The sequence below is a fragment of the Cervus elaphus genome, chromosome 24 (assembly GCF_910594005.1).
Source record: "Cervus elaphus chromosome 24, mCerEla1.1, whole genome shotgun sequence".
NCBI lineage: Eukaryota > Metazoa > Chordata > Mammalia > Artiodactyla > Cervidae > Cervus > Cervus elaphus.
The window spans coordinates 19319496-19332176 of NC_057838.1; the positions used below are offsets into that span (position 1 = coordinate 19319496).

Below are 12681 nucleotides of genomic sequence, written 5' to 3' on the forward strand. Positions count from 1 at the left end.
CATAGTGTTAAGACAGGGAAAGTAAATGTGTGCCATTAGAGGTCAGGAGAGCAGTAACCTTTGGTGCCGGGGTGACTGGGTGGGGGGTGCTGAAAGGGGCTTTCTGGGGCACCTGTTACCTTCTGTTCCTTGATCAGGGTGCTGGTTACATGAGAGTGTCATTTGTGAAACTTCATCAAGTCCTGCACTTATGACTTGACCACTGTTCTGTCAGTGTTATAGTTGGATAAAGCTTTTGATTTATTAAAAAAAAAAAAAAGTCTGTACAGACAGTATTTAAGTGGAGATGCCTCTGCGCCGTGCCCTTTCTCTGGCGGATGCTTCCCTCTGAGTCCAGGTTCCAGAGTCCTCTGGGCTGTTTGCCCCATGAATGGGAGCTGGTCCCTCCTTCCTTCTCTCTCTCAGAGGATCAGAGTAGAACCCTGGGTTCTACGGGATGGGAGAAGCCGGCCAGCCTCCCTGCCTCTGCTCCGCCCCGCCTCCCCCGCACACTTTCCCGCGGTGTGCGTGTGAAGGACCGCATCTCCAGGCTTCTTGCCTCCTCCCCAGAACATCGTGGCCGTGGGCGCCGGGTTCTGTGACGGCCTCCTCTGCGGCGATAACACGAAAGCCGCCGTCATCCGCCTGGGGCTCATGGAGATGATCGCCTTCGCCCGGATCTTCTGCAAAGGCCAGGTGTCTACGGCCACGTTCCTGGAGAGCTGCGGCGTGGCCGATCTCATCACCACCTGCTACGGGGGCCGGAACCGCAAGGTGGCCGAGGCCTTCGCCAGGACCGGCAAGGTAATCCCGGGGTCGGGGAGGGGAGGGGGGTGTCCCGGGCTAGGGAAGAGCCGCTGTCCAGGGCATGGAGGCTGTGTGTGCGGGGCTGGTCCTGCCCACCGCCACCTGCCTTCACTCACCAGCGCTTCGGGCCTACCACCTCTACCTTGCGTGTTCTTACCCTTCGTTGGCCTGCTGCTCCCCTCCCGCTCCCCTGCTTTTAAAATAAAGACGCCTTAGGGCCTTTCCCGACATTCCAGTGGTTAAGACTCCAGCGTCCACTGCAGAGGGCTTGGGGTAGATCTCTGGTTGGGGAACTAAGATGCCACATGCCATGCAGCACCGCAAAAAAAAAATTTTTTAAGTGATGCTCTAGATGTTACAGGAGATTATGTTCATCCTATGTTTTTAAGACCATCGAAGAACTGGAGAAGGAGATGCTGAATGGACAGAAGCTGCAAGGACCTCAGACTTCAGCCGAGGTGTACCGCATCCTCAAACAGAAGGGGCTGCTCGACAAGTAAGTGCCCGTTTTCCACGAGGCCAGAGGATCAGCTGGCCTTGCGCTTGCTGGTGAGCACGGGCAGTGCTTGACTCAGGCGTCTGCTAGGCATGGGCAGAAGTTAGCAGAACAGTGCCGTCCGTCGTCTGTGTGAGGGTCTACAGCAGGAAACATCTGCCTGCCCTGAAAACGAGCATCTACCCAAAATCCGAAATGAGGGAGGGGAAATGAGCCCTGTTAGGCACGCTATCAGGTTGGCCAAAATGTTCACTCGGATTTTCCCCAGCGAACATTTTGGCCAACCCAAGACAAAATAGGAGTTTGAGATTCTGGCTTGCCCTGTGGAGTATTTGGTAAGAGTTACACGGGCTTTCCAGGTGGCTCAGTGGTAAAGAATCCGGCTGCCAAGCAGGAGACCTGGTTCGATCCCTGGGTGGGGAAGATCCCCTGGAGTAGGAAATGGCAACCCGCTCCAGTATTCTTGCCAGGAAAGAATGGACAGAGAAGCCTGGCGAGCTACAGTCCATGGAGTCTCAAAAGGGTCGGCATGACTTAAAGCATGACTTAACATGAGTTAAAGCAGTGTGTCATATATTTTTAATTAAAAATTTAAAAAAAAAAAGGTTATTTTGTCCTTTTGATAAAAAGATAACTCTGGTTAATGAAATGTCAAGCAATTCAGGAAAAAAGGAAGGACTCTAGCACTGGAGGTGCCCTGTGTTTAGGTGTGATGAGGAACCTTGGAGTCTCCTCGCCTTTCAGGTGTACCCCTCCATACTCTGCTTAAAAAAAAAAAGTACCATCTGTGTGCAACCAAGACCGAACCCTAGGACCCCAGGATCGCACACGGATAGGCTCGGGTCCAGTCCTTTGCTAGGATTCCGAATTGACTTGTTGGCCAGTGTGAGTCTGTGTGGGCCCTCTGACTGCAGGGGGGTACAGGATCCCAGCTGTTCTAGGATCAGTGCCTGCCTGTTTAAAAGCACATGTAGCCAAGCAGGAGAAACCTGCGTCTCCCTAATCATGTCCCATTTCCTTCTGATTAGAAGTGGACCTTCTAACTGATTAGAAGTTGGTGATGGACAGGGAGGCCTGGCGTGCTGCGGTTCATGGGGTCGCAAAGAGTCGGACACGACTGAGCAACTGAACTGAACTGAGAAGTGGACCGTGTCGTGCCTGTGTTGAATGAGGTTGCAGCTGGGTTGGGGTCCCTGCCTTTCTCGCAGGCTGCATGTTGAGTCCCTCAGTGGTTCAGGCAGAGCTGACGTCCTGCCATTCTCACTTGGCGCCACCTCTTACCCGGATTTCTTTCTCTGCCGTTCCAGCCATCATCACCCTGGTCTTCCTTCATTTCCTCCTCCCTTTCCTGCTGTAGAAAGAGTACTGAAGGGGAGGCCAGTGGCCTTGTGGCTCGCCAGCTATGTGATCTTGGGCAGGTCATGTTTTTAGTTGTTCTATGCCCTTTTATCTACAAACTCAAACTGGTAGTAGACCAGATGACTGCCATGGTTACCTCTAACTCAGAGACCTCCTGTTCTTTGAGAATGAGGTCCACAGGCCTTAGGTTGGTGTCTCAGTCCACTTAACACCTTGGCTTCTAACAGCATGTCCTGTGAGCCCTGTTTAGTGGAAGTGGACCTCCCTTGCCCCAAGCGCCTCTTTCTCAGACTCCTGTGTGCCTTTGCCTGGCAGTTTGACCTGCCTGGACACCCCCTTCATGAGCATCTCAACTATCATGGCCCATGAGGCAGCCTGGGTATGTCCTCAGAGAACCTTTTCCATATCCTGTAGACTTACATCACTTCCCGTGCTTTGAAATTACTGTTTAGAGCAGTGGTCAGCCAACTTTTTGTGCAGAGAATCACATAACAAAATTTCGCCTTTGTAGACCACACACAGGCCTCTGCCTATATAGTCTGTTTCCTTTTATAGCCCTTTAAAAATGTAAAAATCATTCTTAGCTTGCAGGTGGGGCAAAAACAGGTCACAGGCAAGACTTGTGTTTCAGGCCGTGGTTTGCCACATCCCTGGTTTAGGCACTATTGCTGCTAATGTGTTGCTGCTAAAGTTACAGTTTTACTTTGATTTTTCAAGTCTGGGAGGGGGACCACGCTTCTGGGAGAAGAAAACATTGAAACCATACAAAAAGGCGCACAAGGAAAAGTGGGCCCTGATCCCCACCACAGACAGAAGCAGCTCTCTCAGGGCTTGTTGAACTTCCCACATGGCGCTTTCATTTGTGTGACGGTGACAAACTCCACAGTCCGCTCTGCCCCTTTTCTTCACTTCAGGGTGTGTTTGCAAGATTGTTCAGCATCTGCACCTAGAGGTCTCGTTTAATGTCTGCAGAACATTCCACAGTGTGGGAGAACCTCGGTTTGTTTATTAACCAGTCTCCCCTTGATAAATGTTAAAGTTGTCTGGGTTTTAATGCTGTCATGAAATTTGCTTTCTTCAACGTCCTTCTGCCTGTCTTTATGACCACGTGTGAGTATTGGGTATTTGTCTGCTCAGGCTGCCCAGGCAAAATACCGCAGACAGAGCGGCTCACACAACAGAAATTTCTTCTCCCAATTCTGGAGGCCGGAAGTCAAAGATATCTATCTGCAGGATTGACCTCTCTGAAGTATCTCCTTGACCTGCAGATGGCGGTCTTACCCCCTTGTCTTGTGGTGTCTGTCCCAGTCTCCTTATAAGGACACCAGCCATATTGGTTTAGGGCCCATCTTAATGAACCCTTTTCACTTAATTTCCTCTTTAAGTGCACTATCTCTAAATATTCTCTCATTCTGAGGTGCTGGGGCTTTGAGTGAATTGAGGGGGCTGGGGTACAATCAGCTTGTAACAGTGCTATAAAGGGCTGGGGCCTCATTTATATATAATACTATACATCTCTGTGCCTTAAGGATGTTTCAGATGGTAAAGAATCTGCCTGCATTGCGGAAGACCCAGGTTCAATCCCTGGGTCTGGAAGATCCCCTGGAGAAATAAATGGCAACCCAATGCAGTATTTTTGCCTGGAGAATTCTGTGGACAGAGGAGCCTGACGGTCCATGGGGTCGCAAAGAGTCAGACACGACTGAGCGACTAACACTAACACATACATCCCTGCCCTGACATCGAGGCCTGACACATCTAAGCCCTCAGGCTCCATTAGTGGGGTAGTTGGTTGATAGGTTTATGTCCATTTTTTAATGGAACATTGTCTTTTGTCCTCCTTTCGCTTTTTTTTATTTTAAAATTTATTTTTTTGTTTAGCTGTGCCAGATCTTAGTTGCAGCATGTGGGAGCTTTAGGTCTTTAGTTGCAGCATGTGGGATCTAGTTACCTGACCAGGTTTTGAACCCAGGCCGCTTGCATTAGGAGTGTGGCGTCTTAACCCCTGGACCACTAGGAAAGACCTTCACTTTTTTTTTTTAAACTAGTTTATTTTTTGAAAGTACAGTTGCTGTGCAACATTGTATGTTACACATATACAATATAGTGATTAACAACTTTTAAAGTTTATATTCCATTTACAGTTATTATAAAATACTGGCTGTATTTCTCATGTTGTAAAATATATCCATGTAGCTTATTGATTTCATAACAGTTTGCACACCCCGTTCTTCTACCTCTGTCTTGCCCCTCCTGCTTCCCGCTCCCCACTGGTAACCACTAATTTCTTCTCTATATGTGAGTCTGCAACTCTTTCGTTATGTTCATTAATATTCTTTTTTACGGCTGAGTAGTATTCCATTGTTTATGTGTACCAAATCTTCTTTGTCCATTCATCTGTTGATGACTATTCAGGTTGCTTTCATATTTTAGCAATTGTAAATAATGCTGTTGTGAATATTGGGGTGCACGTACCTTTTCAAATGAGTGCTTTTGTTTTTTTCAGATATGTGCCCAGGAGTGGGATTGCTGGGTCATAAGGCAGTTCTATTTTTAGTGTTTTGAGAAACCTCCGTACTGTTTTCCACAGTAGCTACACCAGTTTACATTCCCACTAACGGTGTACTAAGGTTCCCTTGTCTCCACATTCTTGCCGACATTTGTTATTTGTGTTCTTTTTCATGATGGCCATTCCGACAACTAAGAGGTTATGTTCCTTTTGACTTGCATTTCTCTGATGATTAGTGATGTTGAACATCTTTTCCTGTGCCTGTTGGCCATCTGGATTTCCTCTTTGGAAGAATATCTATTCTGTTCTTATGCCCGTTTTTTAATCGTGTTGTTTGTTTCTTGATGGTGAGTTGTACGAGCTAGTCATTTCATTTGCAAATATGTTCTCCCATCCGGTAGGCTGTCTTCATTCTGCTAATGGTTTCCATGTCCTCCTGTCACTTTTTCACCTTCTTTAGAGAGTTCCTCAAACTGATCTAATTGGCTTTATGGTCTTTTATTTTTGGATGTCATGTGGTCCTGAAATAAGTCCTTTTTTACAAGAAAGATTCTATTTTTGAGCTGCGGTGGGGCTTCACTGCTACATGCAGCCTTTTTCTAGTTGTTGCAGACAGGGGCTACTCTTCGTTGGGGTACTGGGCTGGTCATTGCGGTGGCGTCTCTTGTTGCAGAGCACAGGCTTTAGGTGCACGGGCATCAGTAGTTGTAGCACTTGGGCTCGGTAGTTGTCACTCAAGGGCTCTGGAGTGCTGGCTCCAGAGTTGTGGGGCACAGGCTTAGTCGTTCCACAGCACGTGGGATCCTTCCAGACCAGGGATTGAACTGGTGTCCCTTACACTGCGAGCTAGATTCTTAACCACTGGACCACCAGGAAAGCCCATAACATTTTAAACAATAGAAAATAGCATTTAGATGGGCATTATAGCCTAGCGGTTTAGTGTTAGCTACAAAAGTCAGAAACTGTGCCTCAGTTTCGTACATAGAATAGGGATAATATTATCTACCTTATAGTGTGGTTGTGAGGGTTAAACAAGTTACTTGTCAATAGAAATGTTCCCCCCCCCCACCCTGTATCACTTGTCATCATCTCATCTGCAGAACACATTTTGAAAACACTAGTTGTGAAAATTGGGAGTACTTTTGGCTTCACGAGTAACAGCCAATTAAAACACCTTGAAAAATACGGTTATTTTTCTCACATAACAGATTCCAGAGGTGGATTATTGGCGTTGTCTCAGTGTCTCTGGGTTAGAATCTTAGTGATCCTGTTGGCCTTTCCTTAAAGCCTCAACATGGCTGCAGCAGCTCCAGGCATCACATACTGACAACTGTACTCAGCAGCATGGAGCAAGGACAGTCTAGCAGATATTTTTGTCCAGTGCCTCTCAAGGAGAGAAAGATCTTTTGCAGAAACCCTCGCAGATGTATTCTGTCTTGCCGGCTAGAATTTGCTTACTTGGCCAATTCTGGTGTGAAAGAAAGGCTGAGATAGGGTATTTCCAACCTCAGTAAGGAGAGAAAGGGGTTGGGAATGGCTTTGGGTGGCACTCATCACGTGCCACTCCGCTTGAGGAACATACAAATTGTTCTCATCATAGGAACAGGAAAAATAAGTCATGGAAAGACAAAGGAAGGAGTTAAAGTCTCCTGGTATTAACTCCCATTCACAAGAATTCATTCGACACTCACTCACTAAGCACCTGCCTCGTGCCTGCACTGGGCCAGGCCGTTTTGATGCAGACGTGAGCAAAACTAGGCTTGGGCCCTGTCCTCTCGGATAGTCTAGAACCCTTGGCTGCGATGTGGCTGCATTTACAAGCTGCTATTTATTACATACATCATATATCAAGTGTCCTATTTTCTACCTCACACATTAAGTCACTTAATACAACAATCCTGAGTGTCCATTCCAATCTGCAGATGAGCAAAGGGACAGAGGGGTTGTGAAGCTTGCCCAAAGTTAATAGGCTGTGAAATCAGATTTTATTAAGTCTAGCTGACTCTGAAAAATGCTAGAACTTTCTGCACCTTAAAAAACCCACAATGAGAGGGAGAAAGATGGCGGCAGTTATGCTGGAACGTTTGGGTGCGTTATGGGTGCAGAATCTCAGGGGGAAGCTGGCCTTGGGGCTTTTTTCATCTCACAGCATTTTACCTCAATCACATATCCACACAAGTGCTTCTCTTGAAATATCTCGAAAATGGGAGAAGAAGAATAAAATTGTTTATCCTCCACAACTGCCTGGAGAACCTCGGAGACCAGCTGAAATATACCATTGTCGAAGACAAATAAAGTACAGCAAAGACAAGATGTGGTATTTGGCGAAATTGATACGAGGAATGTCAATTGACCAGGCTCTGGCTCAGTTGGAATTCAGTGACAAAAAAGGAGCCCAGATAATTAAAGAGGTTCTCTTAGAAGCACAAGATATGGCAATAAGAGACCACAATGTGGAATTCAGATCCAATTTATATATAGCTGAGTCCACCTCAGGGCGAGGCCAATAGCTGAAACGCATCCAATACCACGGCAGAGGTCGCTTTGGGATTATGGAGAAGGTTTTTTGTCATTATTTTGTGAAGTTGGTGGAAGGCCCTCCACCTCCACCTGAGGCACCAAAGACAGCAGTAACCCACGCCAAAGAGTACATCCAGGAGCTTCGCAACCGGACCATCATTCATGCTCTGTGATGGGACTATTCAGACTCCACGGTGTATATATTTTACCATTTGTTTCTTAAAACCAACAAAAATTAAAGACTAATGCTTTTAAAAAAAAAAAAAAAAAAAAACCACAATGACAGACTGTCATAAAGACATGTAACCTATCAGCATTGTTTCCTGTTCTTAAGTCATGTTATCACTGTAGAATGCTTAACTAGATAACTTTCAGAATGGTTTTTAAGATTCTTGTGATTCTTTCAAGCTCACTTTAGGCAATGTGTATGGGTTTGAAAGCTGGTTGACATTACTTAGTTATTTCCTTAGTGATTTCTGCATTAAGAAAATAAATACTTACTGAGTGAGCTAGCAGTACCCTGGGATAATGTCACCTTTTTTAATAGTGGGTTAGTAGCCCACTCCTTCATTCCCTCATCCATTTCAAACTGTCATTTATACCTGTGTTCGCATCTTAGAAGCAGCAGCAGAATAAATTCCGCTTCCCACATGAGATCAGCATTTTGCTAATTGTGAGTCCCCTTGTTGATTCTTGTGGGAGTGTTCCAGGCCTCCATTATCTGTGGTGCTGTGTGGGCTGCCTCATCTTCATCCTTGGATGATTCGTTTCAGAGAAGCGAGAGCAGTGCCTCCCTACAATTTAAAATTTATTCTCCAACCTTTTAAAATAGTGACATAAACCTGAATCCCTTCCAGATTTGGCCAAGAGCCTGAGCCACAACTCTTGATGTTGGTGACCACAGATCACCCTGTAAAGAGTACCCCGGGGCGGGTCTGTAGACAGCACACTCCAAGGAACCAGAGGATGGTTTGGGTTGTACCAGGTTCTTACAGCCACGGTGTAGAGGCTCCCTGCAGACCACATAAGGAAGGGATGTGAAGGAGGGCGCTTTGTTTTCCATTAGTAGCATGTTAGTCTGCAGTCTGTTAGGCAGGACAGAAAGACTGGTTGGGTCTATGAGGTAGACCAGATGGCTTAACTTGTCTTTTCCCATCCCCCCTCCCCCAACCAGGTTCCCGTTGTTCACTGCCGTGTACCAGATCTGCTATGAAGGCCGGCCCGTTCAAGAGATGTTGTCTTGTCTCCAGAGCCATCCAGAGCATATATAGAGTGAATCATGCAACCTATCAGGAAACGGTCTGCCTTTCGTATCAGACATTTAGATGGGTGGAAAGCAGGACTTGGCAACAGAGATGTATGCTTGACTGTCATCCCATCATGGATGAGTATGAATTCTTACCAGGTCCACTTTTGAATTGCAAGATGAAGTTCATTGGCTCAGATGTTACTGGGCAACATCTAGACGCACATATGTGACCATGTGAGTGTGTGTTCCTTTCTCATTGTATGGATGTTTCTATGAACCAAAATTAAAGGCCCTTTTTAAAAAATCACTTTGGAAATTTTCCCACCGTGGTAGCTTACAAGATGTGGAACTATCATAGCTAAAAGTTTTGAGTTTCACTGAAGGATTTTTTTTTTTTCTCATTCTCAAGGTTAAAACGTAACAAGCATTAACATGGCAGAGTAGAGGAGTGAGGGGGTTCAAAGATCAACTTACCGTAACTTAAGCACTATCTGAGAGCCAGCGTAATTATCTACTTCAATTGTGGGTTGATCTTTTTTTTTAAGTAATTACATATTTTAATTAGGTAATCCACTCATCTGTATATTCCACTCATTGCAGTTTTCTGCACTTTTAGCCTCTTTTCTCTTCGTTAGCTACCAGAATGTACTTTGGCAAAGGCATAGCAGTGGCAGAAGGCAGAAAACCCACCTGGAATCTTCCTGCTGTGTTCTTCTGATTAGCGACCATTGTATGATGCTTTTTGTCAGGTTGTACTTCCGTTCACACCTTTCCTGTAAGCCTCACAGATCCCCTGAAAGGGGGCAGCTGTTACTCCTCTTCTAAGGTCCAGCCTCTGTGCCTGGTCATCTGACGAGAAGGGCCAGATCCAGAGGCTCTCGGTCGTCACTGGCCTTTGAACTCCCGCTGATTGGTCGTAGCAAATGCTGTCCCCAGGCTTTCTTGAGGTCTGGGCAGCTTTCTGCAGTTGAGGCTTGCATGGGTCCTTGTCTAGGAGGATGTCACTCAGTGTGGACCTCACTCCATTCGCTCCACTTGGAGTCTCTTAGAAACATAGGTTCCCAGGTCCCTCCCCGACCCCAGCCCCTGAAGTGGGGTCTTGTATCTCTGCTTTGACATACCTTCCATGTGTTTCAATGCTCACTACTGTCTGAGAACCACTACTGTAGAAAATGTATTATTTAGATTAGCATTTCTCAAACCATGTTCCATAGGAAGCCAGTGTCCCAGGATCCAGTAGTGGTCCTGCTGTTCCCTGGCAAGATCCAGTGAGTTTGGGAAAAGCCGTGTCCGTACACCCCTCCTGAAGGGATGGACTGTGTGTTCATGGAACGTGCTTATTTAACCCAGCAAGTCCCAGACAGATTATGGAGATTTTTTTTTTTTTTTTTGGCAAGGAAACTTACCAGAGTTTCCAAGGAACACTATTCCAGGCTGAGGCACCCGTAGGACAGCACAAGTATACTTCACTCTCTGCAAGAAATGAGAATGAATGGCTGCCTGTGGTATTGTTCATTCCGCACCTTTATGTAAAGTTCAGGTCTGCCACAATCTTTGCTGAAGCTTTAAGGCGACACTGTCAGGTACAGCCAAGTGGATGTCAACTTCGCTGAAACGCACACTGTGTGGACTAAGTGCTTTTAATTCTAGAATTAGAACGGAAATGACTGTATCTTTGTAAATGTGATTGGTTTCAAGAGAGCGCTGCGGTTACCTTACATACTAGCGGATGAGTGTTAAGGAAACGTGTGAATGTCTCTTACATATTCATGGATTTTCAGTCACTTTGAGATTTTGACTTTTTTATTTTCCAGCTTGGGATTTTTTTTTCCCTTCTATACCCGGAATGATTGTAAACTAGATTTTTTGTGGGAATTTTAAAAACTCCTATATAGAAGAATATGAAAGCACACAAAATGCTATGTTTCATCGATTTTAGTGCCACTGTTAATCAATTTTTGCTTGTCTCATAATTAATCTTTTTAAGAGTTTGTACATAAGTAACAAAGTTACTTTTTAAGATACATAAAGGGCTGTAAGCTAATTGTGGTGTCTGTCAAATAGCGTCATCAGATGTGAGGATTCGGATTTTTGTCTTGTGTATATTCTTCGTCTGCATTCAGCTTCCATCTCTGGGTTTTGTACTTGAGTGTTTTTTTCCTTTATAAATGCCTTCTCACCCTTCTGAAGTCTTCTGACTGTACCTTTTGAACATACTTATGATATTCTGCACATATAGAAAAAGGTAAATTTTATATAAGTTTATGCTTTGCTAACTGTAGATATTTATTACTCTACGAGTTATCTATTTTTATAACCACCTGTGGTCCATCATTTATTTTAATTCACCTTTCTTACTACTAATTATGGTAATTGGGGAGGGAGACATCTAGAAAAGAAGCTTAATTTATACTGTTTCAGCCAAATCTGTGAATGTAAAAACGACACTGTTGCCTTGCGATAATCCAGCCTACTATAATGTGGAACAATGTCCGTCTTGAAACCCATCCTAGCAGGTGGAATTGAGCTAAACTCCTGGTTTTTTATTTAAGTCTTAGCTATCATGTGGCCCCATGGCATCAGCCCAGGGAGTAGTGAGATGCCACTGTACCAAGGAATCTTCCATTTCTTCCCACTAGCTCTAATCTAAGAGCCTTTTACCTACACATGTACTGTGTTTGTTTACAGACTGTAGGTGGATATGATTTCAAAGCTTGATTTAATAAAAATCGAATCCCCCCAAACCTGTGCTACTGATCCTATTTTTTTAAATCAGCTTATGTAATAGTTTTATTTGTTTAGGTAGTCTCTTTTATTTCTCTCCCCGAGTTGTGTTACCTTGACAACAATAAAAACGCAAATTTTAAAAGAAGGGCTTCATCTCTAATGCGTTCCTCAAAAACACATCTGCTTCCATTTGCCGGTGGGTGTTCCTTTCCATGGCTTGCTGATATTTTTATAGAATTACAAGCATAGGATGGAGGCCTTCTCCTTCCACCCATTCAGTGGATTAAATGTGAGGGTGAAAGGTTGTTGCTGAACCACGGAAGACGCCGGGATTCTTGGCCTCCAGAGGAGAAGAATTCAATCCGGGGCCAGAAGTGAGGCTTGATCGCTCAGAGCTTTTGTGTAATAGAGTTTTATTGAAGTATAAAAGAGATAGAGAAAGCTTCTGACATAGACATCAGAAGGGGCAGAAAGAGTACCCCCTCGCTAGTGTTAGCAATGGAGTTATATACTTTTTAATTACTTATTACAGTGAATCAAAAGAATGTCTGGAGGTTGTCAAGACCTTACTAGACCCACTCCCATAATGTACATTTTAAGATAACAGCATTAACCAGAAGTTTTTTTCCAGAAACTGTCCTCAAGCAGGATACATTATTGTTATATAATCCTAAGGAATGTAGAGGGGAAAAAAACGTTTGTCCTTTCCTCCTCCTTGAGAATTCCAGACCCCTGTCTCCTTGGGGACCCCTGGACTTCTTATCAGCCTGCCTAGGAACTGACTCTCTCAAGGGGAATGCCCAGAATCCTGAAACAAATGGGGGCGCTGATGGCCAGAGCAGTCAGACTTGGATGAGGCTCTGCGACTGCGGGAGAGGGGGTGGGAGTGCTCACCGTGTCCCTAGGGGTCTGGGCTGGAAGGTTTATGCTCCAGCCCTCCAAGGGCACACGGTCCAGGGTAAAAATGGGCTAAGAAAGCAGAGGTATGGGCACAAGCAAGAAAGCTGGGCACCAGGTAGAGAAAAAGGTCTCTGC

General features: G+C 45.2%; 1 protein-coding gene and 1 pseudogene across 1 annotated transcript in view; both read left to right on the top strand.

Annotated features, from left to right (window-relative positions):
- GPD1L (glycerol-3-phosphate dehydrogenase 1 like) overlaps positions 1 to 11663 on the top strand; it is a 61311-nt gene extending 49648 nt beyond the window's left edge. Inside the window, exons 6-8 of the mRNA XM_043885777.1 lie at positions 550 to 783; positions 1176 to 1282; positions 8845 to 11663. Coding sequence (XP_043741712.1) covers positions 550 to 783; positions 1176 to 1282; positions 8845 to 8941 — 438 coding nt within the window. The 3' untranslated portion in view covers positions 8942 to 11663. The remainder of the gene's footprint in view (positions 1 to 549; positions 784 to 1175; positions 1283 to 8844) is intronic.
- On the top strand, positions 5135 to 7922 carry LOC122682726 (annotated as a pseudogene).
- Positions 11664 to 12681: the final 1018 nt, after the last annotated feature.